Genomic DNA, 21,913 nt, shown 5'->3' with positions numbered 1-21,913 from the left:
CTGTTTCCACTGACCAACCTAACTCAGTGTTAGAACCTCGACCAGTTACTTGAGCTGTTTACACTACTGCAGAAATTCAGTTGACTGTAACTAGAAATTTGACCTTATTCAGAAATGATGCCCCTCCTTAGTGTAACATCCCCAAATCTATATCAACAACTGTTCTTAATGATTATTGATGATCCTCAATTCACTCAGTGAATTCCTGCAGTTTCTTCCAGATATTATTTCTTTGCTTTTCTACTTAGTATGTAAGTACTTTGCCTGCAAAATTGTGTTGTGCTGTATCCTGATTATCCATGAACAATGAGAGCTGAGGTCAGGACAGTTTTCATCATGAAGGCAAGATGCATGTTAGATTTGAAAAGTGATTTTCTTCAAGTTTTCCATTTTCAGCATCATTTCCGTTGTCTTACTTAAAGCCCTGTCTATCACATAAGCAATTAGGAAAAATGTGAATTCATTTGGAATTAAAATTCAGCAAACAGGAGAATTCTGAAAGCTTAATAACATTTGGTTCAGAAAACTATATGGCACAATCATAGAAAAGTCTTGAATTTCATTCTGTGAATGGGGGATGAACATTTGTTGTTGGATTTTGGCTTTTTCTTGTTTTATTATCTAACGTTGTCAAAAGTAATCACTTTACTCCTTGCTACCAACATTTCTAGTCCTTTTTTATAATTAGGACTTCATACTGCTTTACTAGCAACTAGAACACAGGCCAAGTGATCACCAGCAAGGACTACGGTAGCTATTGTACTGCTGTGAACCAGCTTGTGTTTCTTATTCTGGTAGTTGGCTGACAGTTCCTTTCCTTCCATCTGAACTCCACGATCCACATTTTCCCCCAGGAATCTCTCAATTTCAACTCACTTTATGATGCTAACTGATTAGTTTGTTAAGATTTCTTTGGTTAAAAGCAAGAGAAGTCGAGTCAACTAAAATAAGCAAAACACAAAATGGTCAATTGGGAAGACAGTGGGGAAACTAGCAGATTTGAAAGATGGGTTGAACTTAGGCAAGCATTTCCCTGGTGACTCTGGGTCCCTCCTACGGTGATGCTTCCTTGGGGTAACTCTGCTTCTTCTTTTTTTTTTTTTTAAATTAAATGTTTTTATTTTGCATTGAGTGAAAGTTTACAGGGCACATCATCAGCTTCACATTCAACCATTCATATAGCTTGTTTCATTACATTGATTATTATCCCCGCTATATATCATTAGTTTACAGTGTTTCTCTGTATCCTCTTTAGCTTTTTTTTTTTTTTGGAATGGGGGGGACTTGGCTTATTGGAATTTACAGTCTCGGCTTTTAGGGGAGGTTTTTACATTTGTCTGTGGATATCCAGGGCTCACGTATGAGATTACTAACAAGCATTACTGAATAATCAGATGAGGGACAGTTTGTTATGTCTACTAGGTGGCGAGAGTCTGATCCTCAGAGCCTATGGTTTGGACGGTCAACAACGCTTGGGCCCACAGGGGTTTGGCCTCCTGACCGGGTCTGTGCTGTCTGCATCTGAGTCCTCCTTTTTTATTGATTGTTTAAGGGACGCTGCCTGTCTTAGGTGGTCAGTGCGAATTCCTCAGTCTTACCAGTCATTGAGACTCATTGCAGCATGGCAATGTCTCTGTCCCAAATAGCCGAGGTTCCACGTGATCCTTACCCGTCTCTGGCCACACGTCCAGCATAAACAGCTGCCATCCGAGGAAGGCAGGGAGGGAGGAGATCAGCTGGGGACCCCATGCGCCCGACGTTGCCGGCCCACCACCTGCTCTAAGGTGACCAAGCAGGATCACTATGCTGAGGTTCAATCCAGTTCCTAGGGTAACTCTGCTTCTTGAGTTTAGAAATTCCAGAAAAGCGATTCTGAATGACCCAGTGTGGGTCAGGGGTGACTTCTTGGATTAGTCAGCCCTGACCAGGGAAGAGGAGGAATAATACATAGGGCAAACATACCAATTTGTGTTTCCTATCTTTTGTTATTGTTGTTGTTAGGTGCTGCCTAACTCATAGCAACCCCGTTCACAGCAGAACAAAACACTGCCCAGTCCTGGGCCATCCTTACAACTGTTATATTTGATGCCATTGCTGCACCATACCCATTATGTCAGTCCATCTCCTTGAGGGTTTTTCTCTTTTTGCTGGCCTCTACTTTACCAAACATGATTTCTTTTTCCGGGGACTGCCCCTCCTGATAACATGTCCAAAGCACTACTATCCTACTATCATAGGACAACATTTTTTATAATCATGGGGTGGAGAAAGCCTTTCTGAGCAAAACATAAGATTTATAAGCAAGAATTGACAAGATGAAAATATAACATATATTTAAATGTTAAACTTTTCTATGACAAATAATGCCATTTCAAAAGTTACCAACTTAGGAGAATGTATTTGCCACAGTAAAAGAATCATCCATCATAAAGAATTTTCATAAACCAGTGATACAATTAGAAATAATGCAACAAAAAAAATTGGCAGTTCAAAAAAAAGAAATAGATATGGTCCATAAACAGGAAAATGTTGTTGTTGTTGTTGTTATGTGCCGTGGAGTCAGTTCCAACTCATAGAGACCCTGTAAGGGTTTCTGAGACTGTAAATCTTTACAGGAGCTGCAAGCCTCATCTTTCACCCACGGAACAGCTGGCAGTTTCGAACTGCTAACCTTGAGGTTCACAGCCCAATTCATAACCACTACGCTACCAGAGCTCCTTAAACTGGAAAATACTACAGATTAAAACTGTGATTTTTGACCTGTCAGATTTAAATAATTTTGAAGACTGATGCCAATTGTGGGCAAAGGTATTTTTATACAGGCACTTTTATATAGACAGGTGGCAGAAATTACATTGTTAAAGCATTGAGAGGAGGATTTGAGAGAGTTAATGAGCTGGACTGCAAAGTTGGTTTGAACCTTGAGGTTGGCGGTTCAAACTCACAATCCACTCCTCGGAAACCCTATATAGGGTCACTATGAGTTGGAAACAACTCGACGGCACATAACAACAACAATAACATCAAAAGTCAAAAAGAGCCCTGGTGGTGCTTTAGGATAAGCACTGAACTGCTAACCACAAAATCAACATTCAAACCTACCAGCCACTCCTGGAAGAGAAATGAGGTTTTCTGCTGCTGTAAGGATTTATAGCACTGTAAACCCTGTACAGACTTGATACTGAGTCAGAATCGACTCAGTGGCAGTGGGTTTAGCTTTTGGTTATTAAGATTCAAAAGAAACCTTAGTGATACAATGGTTAAGCACTTGGCTTTTAACTGAAAGGTTGGTAATTTGAATTTACCCAGTAACTCTACAGGAGAAAGACTTAGCAGTTTGGTCCCATAAAGATTAAAACCCAAAACCCATTGTCTTTTGAGTTCATTCCAACTCATAGTGGCCCTATAGTGTGTGTTCTTCAGAAATTCTGCCCTATAGGATCTCCAAGGCTGTAAATCATTACGGAAGCAGATTGTTAAAATCTTCATCTGGGGAGCAGGTTGTGCTGTCAAACTGCCAGACCTTTTATTTGGCAGCTGAGCATTTAACCACTGTGCCACCAGGTGCCTTCCTGAAAACACTGTAGCCTAGAAAAGCCTATAGGACAGGTCTGCTCTGTCACATTAGGTTGAATTGTATTGAGATCAGTGGCATCTACCAACAACATCAAGACTTACATGTCTAACATTTAAACCCTCATGTGCACAAGTAGGTGCTCATATAAGGATATTCATTACAAAATCGTTTATACAAGTAAGGAAAATAAAAGGCAAATGTCTAGGAAGTAGCAAAAAAGCTAAATGATCTCTTGTATCCAGTGAGAAATTTAGTAGTTATTAGAATGATTGTATTGACATAAAAAAGATCTTCAAGTCATAGTGCTATGTTAAAAAACACATTGCAGAGGAATATGTATGGTATAATCCTCTTTGTTTAAATACTTGTATGTGTATGTACATGTTTATGTGTGCTGATGCTTTTTAAGTGTAGAAGAATACTCTGAATTGCTGACAGTGGTGACCTACAAGGGGAGTGGAAGATAGGACAGGAGAGATGTGATAGGGAAGTTCTGCTCATTACTCAATTACTTGAGTTTATTTTCCAGTAAGCATATTCCATCTGTAATATTTTATAAAGCTAGTGGATCTTAGTATGTATGCTTAAATAGACGTACAACATCTAGAATAAAGGAGTCTATGTGTCCAGGTTGGACTGTGCTAAGATTCTTGTGGTCAGGTCTCCGTGAAAATGAGTATCACCAAGTGGGAGGTTATTATAGAGAGAAGCTGGACTATGGGGGGTGAACAGCTGAATGAACAATAGGCATAGGACATGACAGCTGCTTTCAAAATATTTGATAGGCTTTAAAGAGAATGTGTATCACTGCTGAGAATCAAAAGTTATACTCAATGACTTTCAAAGTAACAAACCAGGACACTTTTATTCACCAGCATTTGTCTTGGGGGAAGCATTGAATTTATTTTAAAGCAACACTTTAGAAAGCACTAATTGAGATCCTTAAGGCATGCCAAGATGCAGACATACATATAAACTTTGTAAACTAAAATAACAAAATGTGAAGCTGTTGTGTCTTGACATATTCTCATTTAGGCCTACACACGTCTTAACGTGGTCCTTCCATGTGTCTAACCCTTGTGCAATAAATTCTGCTCTTTTAAATTTATATGTCATCACAACAACAGTTTTAGCACCCTCAAGAGACTCAAAATCATATTCCTTTTAAATGTTCTTTGATTTTTGGGAACAAAAAGATGTCTGAAGGGGCAGCATCAGACTATAGGATGAATGGGGTAAGATTTCCTAACAAAGTTCTCATAAGACAGCCCCTTGGTACCCTCAAAGACTGAGCAGGTGCATTGTCGTTATGGAATAAAATTCCTCAGCACAACTTTCCTGGCCTCTTCCTCACTAATGCAGTTCTCAGTTTTCTTATTAAGAGCCCCCGTGGTCATCCTGTATTCGCCTAGAAAATCTATCAAAATCTTCCCTTTGAGAACCCAAAAAACAGTCCTCATGATCTTCTGAATTGACTTCTCTGCAGTAAATTTAGCTCACTCAGCAGATCTTCTTGAAAGCCACTCTTTTGATTGACCCATTTCTTTGAAGGCACCGTAATGAGACTAAGACAAGTGTATTACTGAGAAAACTTGCCGGTAACCATCCACAGATCACACAAGAGAGACGTTTAAACAAACTGGAATCCTAGTAGCAATACTTTTTTTATTTAACTGTGTGTGTATATTTGAAATATTAAAATAAAACTTGGCTAGACCCTGAAAGGAAGGAGAGAGGGAAAGGTGAAAAAAAAGGTGAAGCCATTTAGATGGTGAAAATATTTCAAATTGCCTTCTGAAAAACGTGTGTGTGTGTATGTGTGTGTGTGTGTGTGTGTGTAAATTGGTGATAGGACTGGTATAACATCTGAGTTGAGTCAGGGACTAAATAGCTTCTGCATTGATGAGGTGTTGCTAAACAAGTCTGAGCCAAAAATTAGCAGAATTGTGGCAAGGACTTTAGAATTCAGCAGGCCACAGAACTGGGGTTCAGACCTTTTCAGGGGGCAGAGAAGACTCCATATGACACCTGGAGTAACCTGGGTTACTTGTCAGTATACAGGAAATGCAAAAGAAATTGTATAGCTGGGTGTCAGAACCTTCTAAATAAAACTGCTCCAAAATGAGATGAAATGCCTGGGAGCATGGTAAATTCCCTGCCACTGCAGAATGTTCAGGTACATGTGAGGGTATTTGTAAGCAGTTTTAAACTTTAAAGTGATTGAGATTCAGTACTGTACTAGAGATACTGTAGGCAGCATAGTGAGGCAAGAAAAGAAAGGTTTAAGGATTGGAAAGGAAGAGACTCATTTGCATTATTCATAGAGGAAGATATTGTTCTCCAAGAAACTGAAAGACTCACAGATAAACTATTTGAATTAACAAGTCATCTTAGCAAGGTTGCTAAATATAAAAACAGTATAAAAATTAATGCATTTCTCTACATAGGCCATAGACAGATAATCCAATGATAATTTTTTGATGATGCCGTTTCCAGTAGCATCAAAAATATGAAGTACATAGGAATAAATTTAAATTATTTACAAAATCCTTAGAGAAAATTTTTTTTTAATTTTGAAGACATGAAAGAAAAGTAGCCTAAATTAATGAAGAGATAAGATCATTGGATTAGAAGACTCAATACTGTAAAGATAATCAGTTTTCCCAAATTGATATATAGATTCAATGCAATTCCAATAAAAATCCCAACAGGTTTTTTGTGGAACTTGACAAGCTGATTCTAAAATATATATGGAGGAGAAAAGATCCAAGAATAGCCAAGACATTCCTGTAAAGAAGAAGAACAAGGTGAGGAGACCTGCCTTACCAGATATAGTTACTATAAAATTTTAGTAGTAAGACAGTTTTAATTGGCACTGGGGTAGACAGATTGACCAATAAAATAAAACAGAGCACCCAGGAGCAAACCCATGTGTATGACAGAAATGTCGTTGCAGTTTTGGTGGGGGAAAGGATGGTCTTTACAATAAATAATAACTGGAGTCGTTGGGTAACCCTATGGGAATAAATGAAATAGAACTATATCAGACCAAACACAAAACCTACTCCCAATTGGTGTAAATACTAAAAGAGATAATAGTGTAGAAAAATATATTCATGATCTCACAGTAGAAGAGGATTTTGCAAGGCTTAAAATATTGGTAAAGGGAAAGACTGATCAGTTTGACTGCATTGAAACAAAAATATTCATAAATAACTACCATAATAAAGAAAATGAAAGGATAAGGCAAACCTTAGTAAATATATTTCTAACACATGTAACTGATAAATGGTGAGTATCCACAACATATAAAGAACTCCTACAAATTAATGAGAAAATAAGTGATGGAGTATGAAAATGGGGAAAGCATTTGACTAAGTACTTCAGCAAAGGCAAACCCTATTGACTAATAAACTATTTTTTGGTGAACCTTATTATATTAGTAATCAGTTAACTGGGAAAACATTTACTACGCTATAAGTCTGTCAACAGCAAATGTTGGTGAAGATACATAACAACTAGAACACTTTACATTGCTGCTGTATGAATTGGCACAGCTACCTTGAAAAACAATTTGGCCTTACCTGGTAAGTTTAAAAAGAATCATACCTACTACAACTTTTACCCAAGCATGTTTAGTATAAACAAATTGGTTTTCAAAGCAGTACTGCTAACTGAGTCCTGGTGACAGAGTGCCTAACACTCAGCTGCCTACCAGAAAGTTAGCGTTTGAACCATGCAGCAGCTCCATGGGAGGAAAACCTGGCAATATGCTCCCATAAAGATTACAGCCTAGAAATACACTGATGAAGCAGTTCTACTGTGTCACGGGAGGTCCCATTGAGTTAAAATGGACTTGGTGGCACCTGCAAGATCAGCAGTTTAAACTTAACCAGCTGCTCTTTGGGAAACCTAAACAGGGTTGTGCTGAGTTGGAATCGACTTAATGGAACTTAACAACAGCAGAATGGATAAATAAATTTTGGTTCAGTCTCATAGCAGATCACTGCTAAATAAAGTGAACAAACTTCAGCTCTGTTCAACAACGTGGATGAATCTGAAGACCGTGAAGTTGAGGCAAAAAATGAAAGTGAAAAAATAGACTGAGCAAGAACAATATATTTAAGGGTGCAAAATAGATGGGATACAAATATATTAAAGCAAGGGAATAAGAAACAAACTGCCAAGTTTTAACTTTGGATATGATGAAAAAGAGCCCAAAGAGAACTTCTAAGTGGATATATAAGTAATTTAAAAAACTTTGTTTTATACATGCAAAATGTTTTAAAACAAATTTGAAAGAATATGGGTTTTTTTTTAATGAATGACTAAGCCCGGCTTCTGGTAGCAGATAAACTGGTCTATGATGCCACCTAGTGTTTCTACGGAGTTTAGCATCTTACAGCCTTCTGGTTCTGCTGCTCCTTCCCACAGAGCTGGGTTTTTCAGAGTGAAAACAAAAAGGATTCCCCCTATTTTCATCCCTACTGACCTAGGCTTCTCAGTCTAAACCTTTACTTCTTGCACTGTTTTCTAGGCCATACCATTTTTGTATTCTCTTGTCAAACAGCGGCTTTTGATTTTTCCTAATTTTCCCTTTTGGAGCCACAGGCCTCCTGGAAACCCAGTTTGCTCCGTCGTGATTAGAGAATCTAGGGATACTAGTTGGACTTTGAGATGATGGTCATTGGCATTCCTGACCCTTCTGTGTTGAGGACTGTGTTCAAGAGTTTGCTGCTACTACTTCTGTTCTACATCATTTTAGACAGGAGATAAAATAGGGAAAATAGCATTCTGGATTAGTCATGAGGACTTTTAAAAAGTTTGCAGTTCACCCTGCCCTGGACAAGGGAGGAAATCTAGCCAAATGTGAAGGAAGAAAAGACAAGCTGTAGATGAATTAGGAATCCCAGTATTAAATACAGCCTCTATATTCCAGGTGCAAGAGTCCAGCCCAGGAAACTTTTTCTCCCCATTATGTCTTTGACAGTATAGTGTCTGAAGGAATTGCCTCTCTTAATAGCATAACAAGCAGAACCTCTAAGGTTTTCATTCTAGAAGAAAAATCTGTTGAGTCAGTGAGGGCAGGTGGACCATAATTCCTTGCCTGCCTTTTATCTTAGGGTCTTTCACTTACATTTCTCCTACCACAGGCATGCTGGTTCCCAAGGAATATATCTGGTCCCTTCTTAAAGCTCTTGCTTCCATTTGGACTGACATTTCCTTTAATTTTTATTTTTTAAATCACAGAAACCTGAGAATTCATTCGTCTTTCTCAAATCCACCTTCCTTTCATTCCATTTCCAAATCTAGCAGTTTTAACTCCAAAATGTTATCTCAGATGCATCTATTTCCTTACACCTTTGGTGCTACCATCATCTTTCATGTTTCCATTCCATGCTTCTATTCTTGCCTCCTTTCAGTCCATTTTCCACGTAACAGCCAGAGTGATTCTGTAATACGTAAAGTGGATTCCACTTTTAAAAACAAAAAGAAAACCGTCAATGATTTCCTCATACACTTAACCTAAAATAAGATTCAAACTCACTATTCAAGAACCTATGTAGAAATGTCTGATCTGACCTTGTAAATCACATCTCCCATTTCCTCCTACCATACCGTCCAGCCATTACTTTCTGCACCACAGCCTCTCTCTTCTCTCAACTCCCACACAAGCTAAGTCTTCTAAGATGCTGTCCCCAGTGCCTGGAATACTGTTTTTCACACTTATGCTTTCTCAGATATCTCCCCTTAATCTAAATTTGGCCCCTTCAGATATTTTTTCTAATAATATTGTAAACTTTCATTGCATTTACCATGGTATGTCATTATATATGTATTTGTTTTATTTATTTACTGTCTGAGTTTCACCCACAAGCTTCCATTGTCCATGAGGGCAAGAACTATGGGTTTGATTCATCATTATTTGTGCTGTTCCTAGCTAGTGCCTAAAAATAGTACACAATGTTTATTTCTTGAAAGAATGAATGAAAAGTAGCAAATGAACAATAAAAATACTTAATTGTTCCCCTACTGCAAGATAGTAGGGTTGTTTTCAGTTTAGGATCATCCTAAATGATGAAGTAATTAATTTGAGCATAGAGATTTTTTATTTTCTTAGGGTAGATTCTCAGAAGTATAGTTGCTAGGTCAAAGTGTATGGATATTTATGTGTAAGGGTCATAAAACTTATTCCTAAATCGCTCATCATCAGAAAGGTTGTCTAGGTTGGAATTGAAAAACTAGTTCCCTCTTTGTTTTCTTACTTTTAAATATATAGACCATGTAAGAGGAAAACAGTGAAAATAATAGTTCAGTTTTCCATTCCCATAAAAAGTAATTTTAGGAATGTTTATTCTGTATCAAACATAGTATCTCATTAACTCTTTAGGTGGTAGATATTATTCTCCCAGTTTTACAGATGAGGAAACTTGGCCCCAGAGATTTAAGAGATTTGCTTAAATTCACATAACCCAGACTGTCTCAATCAAACCCATTATTCTTACCCAGATACCTCCAGGCCCAGCTAATTTACATTTGCTCCAAAACTGCTGTAGATTCAACATCACTTCACCTAGTTTTGTGCTTCGTAACTCCTACATTTCGGTGAATCCTGCTACCACCACCAGCCTTTGCTTCCTTGCCACATGATGCTAAAGGCTGGAGTGCCTTGCCCTCTTGTCAGACCTGGAGAGAGGATCTAACTCAACTGTCCATCCAAAGCTCTCCTGTGTGCATCTCAAGAGACATGTCTCTCATCTTTGCATACTGGTTACCAGGGGGATAAATGACCCATTCCTTCTGTTATGTCCCCACCCATACTTCAAAGGGTACGTCAGTCAGCATTGTGGCTGAGCATTATAACAGGCTCCTAACCACATAGTAGTCATATGAAGAATATGCTGTGCTTACAGTAACAGGAAGGGCATCTTCCCTTTGTGGATTTTTGGTATTCAACTCAAAGGAGTTTGTCAGGCTGTTAGGGCAGAGGTACACCCCCTGTGACACTAAATATGCACCTAGGCCCAAGAAAACGGAGAACTTGCTGACTGGTAAGGGTGTAGTGTAGAAATCTACAGGTTTGGTGTTTATCCCTATTATTAACTCCTCTAATTTCTCATAACCTTCCAGGCTCTTCCTGCTTGTCCTATCCAGGCCACCTGTGAGGCTGCCTCTAAGGAAGAAAACAAGGAAAAAAACCGATATGTGAACATCTTGCCTTGTGAGTGTTTGTAGGGCTCCTTCGATGTAACCTGAAACTGCATATGTAGTCTGATGTTCTAAGAATGGAGAGGATATTGGCAACAAGAGTGAGTCAAGCCTAGGGAAAGGCTCTAGGAGGCCAGCAAGAGCCATTTCCTTAGGTCCAGACAGGGAGCAGTTTATTGTTGTTGCTATTGTGGTTTTGTTACAAAGAAATTCCAACACAGAGTTCTCTTCATCTTCATCTCCCTATGAGTTGGAATCGACCCGACGACAACAGGAGATGGAAGGGGGCATGTTCAGCTATCTTTAACCATTTCTCTAGGCCAGTTGTCTCCAGATTGAGAAGGGCATAGTCAGTAGAATGTGAAAGGAAAATGTTGGGACTTCTCATTATATTTTTTTGTTATTGTTAATTCATCCTTTAACAAAATTCTGGGGTATTTTGGGGTGCACAATAGTACATGTGAATAATATCAGTAAAATATACATGGAGTCCTGGTGTGGTGCTATAGGGTAAACACTAGACTACTAGCCACAGATTGGCACTTCAGACCCACCATTCGCTCCTTGGAAACCCCATACAGGGTCACCATAAGTCAGAACCAACTTTATGGCACTTAACAACAATATCAGAGGTACCTGCTCAAAATTTCTGTTGATGGAGTATGTAGACCACTGTACTCAGGTCAGCACTGGACTGCTCACCACAAGACTGGTGGGTCAAACCCACCAGTTGCTCCTTAGAAACCGTAACTGGGTTGCTCTGGGTCAGAACTGACTCGATGGCACTTCGCAACGTGTATTATGTGTATTATATGTATGTGTGGAAGTAGGTGTATGATTTTATTTTAAAAATATAATTGGGAAAAAAATATATTGTATATATATATATATATATATATAAAATAGGCATACTGTATACATTGGAGTCCTGGTGTGGCTCTGTGGGCTAATGCACTGGACTGCAAAGTCAGTTTGAACTGCAAGGTCGGTAATTCAAGCTCACCAGTTGCTCATCGGAAACTCTATTACGGGGTCGCTATGGGTCAGAACCGATTCAATGACACTTAACAACAACAATAACTAAACATTGCTCCATAACTTTTTTGTCACTTAGCAATGGTGGTGGTCGTGATGTGCTGTGGAGTTGGTTCTGACTCAGAACAACCCTGCACAGGATTTCTGAGGCTGTAAATCTTTATAGGAGCAAAAAATCTCATCTATCTCCTGCGGAACAGCTGGTAGTTTTGAACTGCTGACCGTGAGTTTTAGCAGCCCAATTCATAACCACTATTCTACCAGATTCATATGTCATAAACAGAAGCACTCACTTTCCTTTTTAAAAATTGCTTAGTAGTCCATGTTGTGGATGGGTCTTGATTTTTCTTAACAAGCTTCCTAATGATAGAGGTATGTTCAAGTTTTTGGTATTGTAGAGTGTTGCCTTGTCTCTGTACGTAGACACAGATGTCTCATCTGGCCTGGTGTGTCAGGAACAGGGAGAAATTAAATAAGATTTTACTGAAATATTAATTGTTGGGGTTTTTTCTAGATGACCACTCTAGAGTACACCTGACACCGGTTGAAGGCGTTCCAGATTCTGATTATATCAATGCTTCATTCATCAATGTAAGAAACTCTTAACTTTTCTCATTAGTTCCTTAAATGATCCTTGGCTACTATCCATTAGCTTCTTCACAGCTGCAGATAAGGAGATATATTTGCTGTTTTTCAATTTTCCCTGGGGAAATGTAATTTTTTTTTTTTTTTTAAGTGTGTGTGTGTGTGTTTTAAGATCATCAAATAACTTAAAATAATGTCCTTTTGTTTACTGTGCCATCATTCCCAAAGGTTTCCTATCAGAATTTAAATTTGTATTTTTCTGTAAGAATCAGTGAATTCTGTATTGAGCTTACTAAAATAACTGAAATAGGATTTGAAAGTAGTGAAGTGGCTTCTGAAATCAATAATAAAGGGGATAACTACCTGAAAGGGAAAATAAAAGGCATGTTTTTCATTTGAGGGCCTAGCTAAGAAGACAATCATCAATGTAGAGGAGCCTCAGTTGTAATTTTTTCTACCTGTACCCTAGCAGTTGTAATTTTTTCTACCTGTACCCTAGGATTGGTGATGTATAGAGAACATGTGATAATCAAACAAAAAGGACTAGGATTGTCAGTTGCTGTTTCAAGTCAGCCAAGGGTTTCAGGTTCAGTAGAGAAATGGAGTGATGTTGGAAATGAACTACTAGGGAAAGGTACTGGGGTCAAGGTGTGATGATCAAGAGGAAGTAAGAGCACACCTGGATAAGAAAAGAAGAAAGACGGAAGCAGGTGGTCATAGCCAAAAAATAGGTTATCAGATGGACTTCAGAAATGGAGCTGTCAGATATCCTAACTAAAGTGGCTTTGCTGGCATTCCTGTTCATATGTTTAACACTGAAATTTGATAAGCACTGGACTGCTATCCACAAAGTTAATGGTTCAGACCCACCAGCTGCTCCTTAGAAACACTATACACGGTTGCTATGAGTCAGAACTGACTGGACGGCACTTAGCAACAATTTACAACTTACTGATTAAGCAATACCCCTATATCACTAAATGAGCATATTTTCATGAGATGCATACCATGCACTCCTGGTAAAGACAAGTAGGAAACACCTTGGGGCTGAGTCTTTTTACTGTGCTTTTAAGCTGTTCGTGATCTACAGGCTCTAGTAAAGAACTTAGCAATGACTGCTCATGAAACAGATGCGTACTTCTCTGTTTTAATTATAAGCTTTTACTATATAAGCAAAAGTCAACATCCTAAGTTAAGATTTTTCTATTTCTACCTTCCAGTGATTAAAAATTTTGCTGAAACTTAAATTCCTCTTCTCAGTAAAAAATTTTAACAAGTTTTCCCTTGCTGACTTTGTCCATCTCTGGGGTGTAAAGCTTTCTCCTTCTGTATTAGGCAGCAACCCTAACCTGCCTTGCCTTTGTTTGAACTGGATGGAGTAGGAAGTGGCTTCTCAGATTTTGGCCCCTTACTTTATTCTGCCACTGCCTGGCAGACTTGTCCTTCTTACTGTCACCTTAGTGTGACATGGTGTCCCACTTATGAAACTCTTCCTGTTGTCTACCTCATTGTTTCTCACTCACCTACAAATCTCAAGTAAATACCACATTTTAAACACTGTGATTGAAAAGATATACCACTGATACCGTATAAAAACTGAAAGTTACTGCCAGTTGACAGTTTTTCAGAGGCTGCTTATCTGAGGCATGGCATCCCAGGCTCCTTTGTTTCTTTTCTCCCCAAGCTTGTAATGGAGGACCTTGCTGTCAGACACTGGGCGAAGCTCCACTATACCCATAGGCTGCTCCCAGTTAGTGCACTGGGCAAAGCATCCTCAAGAAAACAACCTTTTTCTTTTCGAGTGTGAGCCCCGCTTCATTCCTGATACTGTCACGTATACTTTGCCTTGGAAGGTTCTTATTCATCAGCCTACTTTATCAGCTGCTGATAAAACATCAGAAACATAGTCTGACCTAGGAGTTGGTATTTGGATATTGTTATACCAGTATTCGGGCATAAATTTTGACAAAACATTTAGTCCATTTGAGTTTTACAATCTTTGGTTCCTGCTATCCAAAGCTTATTACTTGAGAATTTCTAGACTGAAAACTCTTAATTGTCTGGACTTTTTCACAAGAGACACTGTTAACTCATGCGGAGTCAGGCTCCAGAATTTCATTCCTTTCTTTTTTTTTATTCCTTTCCCCCTTTCCAGGGCTACCAAGAAAAGAACAAATTCATTGCTGCACAAGGTAAAGTAATGACTACTTGTTACTTTGGTGCTTAACCATGATTGTTTTGGGTTTGAATTTATTCTTCCAAATGCTAAATAGATTAATTAGAATGCAGTAACTTTTCTGTAATTATTACTGCTTTAAAGAAATATAGTCATCCACTGCATCATGGAAACAAGAATGGACATTATGAGCTAAGATAATGTCTTACTGAGTATTCGACCTGATACCCAGTGAATTAACAAGGCTTTTCTACTCTGACAGGTGGGAAAACAGACTGTTCTCAGCCTTCTGTGAACTCTAGGTTTTGTTCCCTTGCTTTGTTTGGCTGTGTCCTCCCCACACCCCCTTGATCTCAGACTGTTTCTTCATAGACAAGTTCTAGTCACTTGAAGAGTCTAGGAGAACCCTCTTCAGATCTCCAAAGTATTATCTTTATGTAGCTCTTTTCTTTTCATTCACCTACCCTACCAACTTAACCACCTGGATCTTTCCTGACACACAACTTTATCTCCTCAACTTTTAAGTTTTTATTGTGAATTGAGTGATAGTTTACATGGGAGAATATCGGTTTTACACTCATCCTGTGGTATTTTGTTTCATTGCAGTGATTACAATCCTCTCCATGCACCATCATTCAATAGTATTTGCTTCTATTCCCTCTGTGGGTTTTTTTGGTTTGTTTTTTTGATGTACACAAAAACACTCAGGAAATATAATCATTAAACAACCAAAGGGCACATACTGCAAGCCTGCCTCCTGGCCGCCAGCGCAAAGCCTTTCTCTTTCCATGAGTCTAGAGTCCTCCGCTGCTCTGTCTCTCCATGTCATCATCTCTGCGTCCAACTCTGGTGTTGCTGCTTTTCTGGATAGGGTCCTACATTCCGCTCTGTGCTCTTCTCCGTTGATGGTCCTAGGGTCCTCTGTTCCTGGGCTATAAGATAGACTACTCCTCCTTTTATGTTACAAAACTTCTACTTTTACTGTAGTGACAATCACAATTCATCATGATAACAGTTATTCACTCTTGAATCATAAGAATCTTATCATTATCTCCTTTCACCAGACCTGTCTAGACAAGAAAACTATTCAGTGGGGATTCTACCTTCCCCCACACACTCTGAAACTAAACTCCCTCTTGAAAAAACTTGTAAGCCAGTCATTTCGTACCTTGATAACAACCCCCTTTTAGGTAGCCAGTGTCTAAGTTGCCCATATCTATCAACCCTGTGTACAGAGGGGATAGGATTGATCCTTGATGCGAAAACTACTTCTCAGTTGGTATTTTGAGCTACTACAACTAAAAGATAGGCCAAATTTATCAAATTATAGCAATTTACACTTGTTTCCTTTTTATTTTTTTTTTAATATTCCTTTAATCTAGTTCTGATCATCAAGCCATTGAAGCTAGGTCAAATGGGTATCTCATAGTATCTTTTATTTCTGGCCGCCACTACCTAGATGTCCTACCTGTTCCTCAAGCTCATTTTGTTTAATACTAAGCTCATTATCTTCTTGATTCCATCTCCCTCCTGTGTTTCTGATAACATTTTCCATAACACTTGGGTGGAAAATGTTAGTCATCGTGAACTTCTTTCTACTTTCTCACCTATACTACATGCCACATCTTGATAGAGCCACTGAGTAGTACCCTCTATACTCACTGCTCCACCTTTGTTCAGACCCTTACAGCCCTCATGTTCTTCGCTTGTCTTATTTTATCTCTTCCAACCCCAGTACATCCTTACACATTGCTCTTAGAGTAATCTTTTCCATGCAATCGCCATTTCATTTGAAATCTAAACCCTTTAATCTGATTGCAGTTTACATTTTAAATCTGCTCCCAATCTTCCTCATTCTGCCCCTATGCTCCAGATATCTCTGAATGCTCAAAGCTTTTCTGATTTCAAGGTCATGTTTACATGCCCTATCTTCTGTAGAGCCATCCCTCATTCCTCACTCTATTTCCTCTCAGGCTCAACTAAACAACCACTTTGTTTACTGAGCTCGGGAAGAAAAGCTATATATTCTTCTAGCTTCTGTAACAGTTTTGATTACCATGTTTTATTTTCTGGCTTATTAGACAAACCAGGGTTTGATTTCTGAACAAGTCACCCAAACTGTTTGGAGCTAATGACATTCACCTTAGGGATTCAGTGAGCAAGTCATATTTTCTAATCCTCAACTCTAGTTTCCTTGCGAGACATTGTTCATGTTCTGTTTCTATTTTGACAACCTCTCACCCCAATCTTAGTGAATTGCCTGGCACATTCATAATGGATGCATAGAAAATGTTCAGTTAGAAGGTTGATGGTGGGGTGAGTGGATGGACAGACCTATTATATATGTACATGTTTAGCTGGAGCCATGGGCACAACTTTCTAGAAGTTAGCAGTAAGTGTCCCTGATTTCCCATCATTTCTCTTTCCATTGGGTGTGGCTTTTATAATGTATATTATTTCTGTTATTGGCTACTTTAGGACCAAAAGAAGAAACAGTGAATGATTTCTGGAGGATGATCTGGGAACAAAACACAGCCACAATAGTCATGGTGACCAATCTGAAGGAGAGAAAAGAAGTAAGTAGAGAGGTTAGATAGACCCTGATATAGGCAGGATTCACAGAGGGGCTGCCCCACTAGACCTCTGGGTTGAAGTCCCTTTGTGACTACTGAGTCAGTACTTCAGCCAGAATGATGTGCCTACAAATCTTTCCTATGGCCTAGAAGTCTGGGATAAGCCTCAGGGGTGTGTCAAGGGCATGTACCCAGGTGTGATAGTCAAACAACTCACTGTATTCCAAAACAACCTGGAGGAAAAGAGTTAGGCCACTAGCCAAAGAAGAGTCCAGAAGGTTTCTTCCCTGACTTGTGTAGTTCCTCCCTCCCTTGGTTTCCTGAGACCTGTGTGGTATATTCTGCAGTCACAGAGAGAGCCATATGCAGTGAGATCCTGCAGGGTGCAAGGAGACCTGAGGTCCTGACCAGATCCTGCAGCCTCTGACTGGTTATTTTCCTTTTGTGAGTTTTCCTTTTGTGACTGCCAACTTCAGACCTGGCCTGGCCAGCCCCATCACTGGACTGCATCCAGCACCTGTCTTGGATTCTAAATCAAGCCCCAAGAGGAATTCCCCTTCAAGATAGTCCTTTGAATACCTTGATCCCCAACCTGGGGCATTGGGTGTATTGGTCAGCAGCCCCACAATACCTGAACCCAGGCCTGGGCTTTAGGTTCCTTTCCTCCAACCAGGCCTTTGGCTATTAGAAGCTGTCCAGAACAGAGCCCAGGTAAAAGAGAAGGCTTCTGACCTCTTTTGGCAGTTTTACAGTATACACCCTGTTTATAGTCCACCCTGAGGGTTCTCTCATAGAAAGCTGTTAGATCCAGGGGCCCAGACAGACTTGCCCCTGAGCATGACCTGGGGCATTGTGGAAGTGCAAATTTTGAAGGTAATATGGCTTCATACTTGCTCTGCACTGAAGCAGTGGGACTGAGGAAGAACTAGAAGTCTAGGGCTGTGTGTCAGTGAAGATTGTGCTAAGCAGGATGAACATCTTGAGAAGGACAATTAGAACAAGCAAATGTGCCGCTGACTGAAATGAGAGAAGAGGCTTTAGGGCTTTCTGGGGACTTTAGTCTGGATTTTTGTGGTCTTTCCTTTCAAGCCCTTTGCATCTGCTAGGGTGGGAGGCCTGAGGTCAAAGGGATGCTTTTCTTTCCAGTGTAAGTGTGCCCAGTACTGGCCGGACCAAGGCTGCTGGACCTATGGGAATATCCGTGTGTCAGTAGAAGATGTGACTGTCCTGGTAGACTACACAGTCCGAAAGTTCTGCATCCAGCAGGTACTGTTTCCTATCTCCTTTTTCGGTTTGCATCTAGGTAGCAGGCCAGGTCCTCCCCTCTCTTACTGAGGATGTCCAGGAATCGCTAGGTGTTTGGTGTGTTTGAACTCTGAAACCAGATATCCGGCCTCCTGGAGCACTTCTTGTCAAAGCTAAGAGAGAAGCATTTTCATGACTAGAAAGAAAAGCACCCATTGAGATAGAATTTGGTGAATTAAGATGTGAAACATGTGATGTGAAAATGGAACATTAGATGGTATATTTCTGGATACTTGGTTCACCTCCTTATCAAAGATTTCTAACATCAGGCCAGGGTACACTCTCTGAGTCTCACTATCCACGTCTGTGGCCTGGGAAGAAGAGTAGCAGCACCCCCGCCTAACCCACAGGTTACTGGCAAGAGTCTTTGTCTTTGGTTTAAATGTCTTTGGATCCAAGGTAGTTTACCATGACTTTTTCATTGTCACTGACAACTACTGCTGACCCTGGACCCAGAGCTTCACGATCCCTCTCCTGATGCTGCTCACCCCAGGGTATCAGGACCATCACACAAGATCGCTTCCCTTCACAGGTGGGCGACGTGACCAACAGAAAACCACAGCGCCTCATCACTCAGTTCCACTTTACCAGCTGGCCAGACTTTGGGGTGCCTTTCACCCCAATTGGCATGCTCAAATTTCTCAAGAAGGTGAAGACCTGTAACCCTCAGTATGCAGGGGCCATCGTGGTCCACTGCAGGTCAGTGTGGCCTGGCCCTCCTTTCTCCACACATACTTCATTCAGCCCTATGGCTAGAGCAGGGGAAACAGCACTGGGGCCATGTCTGAGGGAGGCTGGCACAGAGCAGATAAGCTATTGGGGCCCCAGGGAAGCAGCCAGAGAATGTTTAAGTTCTGTTGCCGGGTGGTGAGTATAGCTTGAGCAAGTAAGGGAAGACAGTCCTCCAAGATTGTGCTGACCTTGAATACTCGCATCCTTCTTGAGTGTCATGGTTACTGCTTCCCAATAGCTAGAGGCAAGAAGCTGAGGACGCAATGAGCTTGTCAAGCCTAGGAGAGTCCCACCTCTGCCCCACCTATGCTGTCCCAACCCCATATGCCCCTGCAGGGAATACTGGTCATCCCAGTAACACTCCTCCTTTCTGGCTGCAGTGCGGGTGTTGGACGTACAGGTACCTTTGTCGTCATTGACGCCATGCTGGACATGATGCACACAGAGCGGAAGGTGGATGTATATGGCTTTGTGAGCCGGATCCGGGCGCAGCGGTGCCAGATGGTACAGACAGATGTGAGTGATATGCATGTGAGGTGACGGGACATCCTAAACCAAGAACTTCTGCCTACCTCATGAATTTTCTCCATTTCATAGCTTATTGTAAACAACCAACATCTAGTGTGATGAGGGGCCCTTATGAATTAATTATTAAAGTAAACATGGGGGCACAGGAAAGGTTGTGGCTTCAAGATTCAGGTTGTGGCCTGAGGATTTGGGAAAACAGGTGTCATTTTCACTAGACTTACACTAAAGCACAGTTCCTGAGGAATGCAGATATGCTAGGCAGCTGAAAGCCATGCCACAGAGTCGTGATACAGCTTGGCCGTGTCCAGGAACAACAGTGAGATTGACTCTGTGCTTAGGGCATAGGGTTCAAAGGGTACAGAACTGGGAGACAAGGCTGGCAGGAGGCTGGGGCCACACTGCCATGGGTTTTGTGCTTCTCCCGGGTCTGAAAGCCCCTTCAGACTATTAAACCTGTGCCCTCAAAATGAGCAGGAGCTGGATTTGTCCTGCTTTCCAGACTCAAACTAAATAACCTCAGAAAAAAACTCATGCATTTCAAGTCCTGGTTCACTAAACTGGGACAAGATGAAATCATTTTATCCCTGCTAGAATCAAAGGACAAGTGGACTGGTGTGAAGGCAGGGGTGTGAGGGGGGTCATCTGACATCACAAGGTCATGATGGGTGTAACTGGGAGTTTGATCATCATCATCATTTCAGATGCAGTATGTCTTCATATACCAAGCTCTTCTGGAACATTATCTCTATGGGGATACAGAACTGGAAGTAACCTCTCTAGAAACCCACCTGCAGAAAATTTACAACAAAATCCCAGGGACCAGCAACAATGGATTAGAGGAAGAGTTTAAGGTGAGTTGGAGCTGGACAATGTTTAAAACACTCAGAGGTCGTTCAAATCCAGCATCTGCTCTGTGGGAGGATGCTGTGGCAGTCTGTTTCTGTGAAGATCTCAGCCTTGGAGATCCTATTTAGCCATTCTACACTCACTGTCTTACTGGGTTGTTATGAATAGGAGTCAACTCAATGGCAACAGGTTTTAGTTTGGGTTTGGAGCTATGCCACCACTTTCAGATGGAAGGATCTGTGTGATCTGGGCATTAAAGTCAACCCATTCCACCAGTAATTGTAGTGTATAGCAAGAGTTAACCAAGGTGCCTTGGTGGCACCATGATTACAATGCTCTGCTACAAGCCAAAAGGTCAGTAGTTTGAACCCACCAACTGCTCCTTGGGAGAAAGATGTGAGTCTATTTCTGTAAAAATTATTGTTGTTTTTATTAAGTGCTGTCAAGTCAGTTCCAACTCCTAGTGACCATGCACAGGGTTTCCGAGGCTTTTTGTAAATCTGTGCAGGAGTAGAAAGCCTCAGCTTTTTCCCAGAAACAACTGGTATGTTCAAACTGCCAACCTTGTGGTGCACAGACCAGAATGCTGATCCTGTGGAGCCAGCCTTGAAAACTGTGGGGTGGTTCTATTCTGTCCTATAGGGTCACTATGTGTTGGAATCAACTCAACAACACTGGCTTTGTTTGGTCCTTGTTGAATGGTCACACCTGCGTGTTTGCTTCTCTGTATGCCTGGCACTGATGTGGTACTGTAGGATAAGCACTGGACTGCTGACCACAAGGTTGGCTAGCAGTCCAAATCACCAACTTCTCTCAGAGACCCTATACAGTGTCACTTGGAGTTGGAACTGACTCACCAGCACACAACAACAATATGTCAGGTATCTGGCAAGCTTTATTTGCAAGGGCCAGAGAGTAAATAGTTTAGATTTTGCAGGCCAGAAGTCTTAGTCACAATTACTCAGTGCTACTATTGTTAGCACAGACACAGCCATAGTCCATCCTAAAGAAATGAGCATGACTATGCTCTACTAAAGCTTTATTTGCAGGCAGCAGGCCAGGTTTGGCCAGCAGATGGATGATCCACACTTTGTGGTATTATCAAGTGGTCCTCAACTTACGTTAGGAGTATACCCCACTTTATCAGTCAGAGTGCTCTCAGAATACAGATAGTCTGGGTTGAGGTGGACAGGACCACTTTACATAGAGTTGTTGTTGTTGTTATGTGCCATGGAGTCGGTTCCGACTCATAGTGACCCTGTACAGGGTTTCCGAGGCTGTAAATCTTTATGGGAGCAGACCGCCTCATCTTTCTCCCACGGGAACCACTGGTAGTTTCAAACTGCT

At 40.7% G+C, this 21,913-nt stretch overlaps 1 protein-coding gene across 2 annotated transcripts in view; it reads left to right on the top strand.

Annotated features, from left to right (window-relative positions):
* Window positions 1-21,913, top strand: part of PTPRA (protein tyrosine phosphatase, receptor type, A) — a 125,244-nt gene that overhangs the window by 68,495 nt on the left and 34,836 nt on the right. For both annotated transcript variants that reach the window (XM_006874835.1, XM_006874836.1), the window contains 8 exons: window positions 10,709-10,799; window positions 12,336-12,412; window positions 14,562-14,598; window positions 17,061-17,158; window positions 18,302-18,421; window positions 18,993-19,159; window positions 19,573-19,708; window positions 20,422-20,571. In XM_006874835.1, the coding sequence (XP_006874897.1) occupies window positions 10,709-10,799; window positions 12,336-12,412; window positions 14,562-14,598; window positions 17,061-17,158; window positions 18,302-18,421; window positions 18,993-19,159; window positions 19,573-19,708; window positions 20,422-20,571 (876 nt within the window). The remainder of the gene's footprint in view (window positions 1-10,708; window positions 10,800-12,335; window positions 12,413-14,561; window positions 14,599-17,060; window positions 17,159-18,301; window positions 18,422-18,992; window positions 19,160-19,572; window positions 19,709-20,421; window positions 20,572-21,913) is intronic.

The sequence above is a fragment of the Chrysochloris asiatica genome, unplaced genomic scaffold (assembly GCF_000296735.1).
Source record: "Chrysochloris asiatica unplaced genomic scaffold, ChrAsi1.0 scaffold00304, whole genome shotgun sequence".
Taxonomy (NCBI): Eukaryota; Metazoa; Chordata; class Mammalia; order Afrosoricida; family Chrysochloridae; genus Chrysochloris; species Chrysochloris asiatica.
Note: the sequence above shows the minus strand (reverse complement) of the source record. Positions and strands in the feature narration are given on the sequence as shown.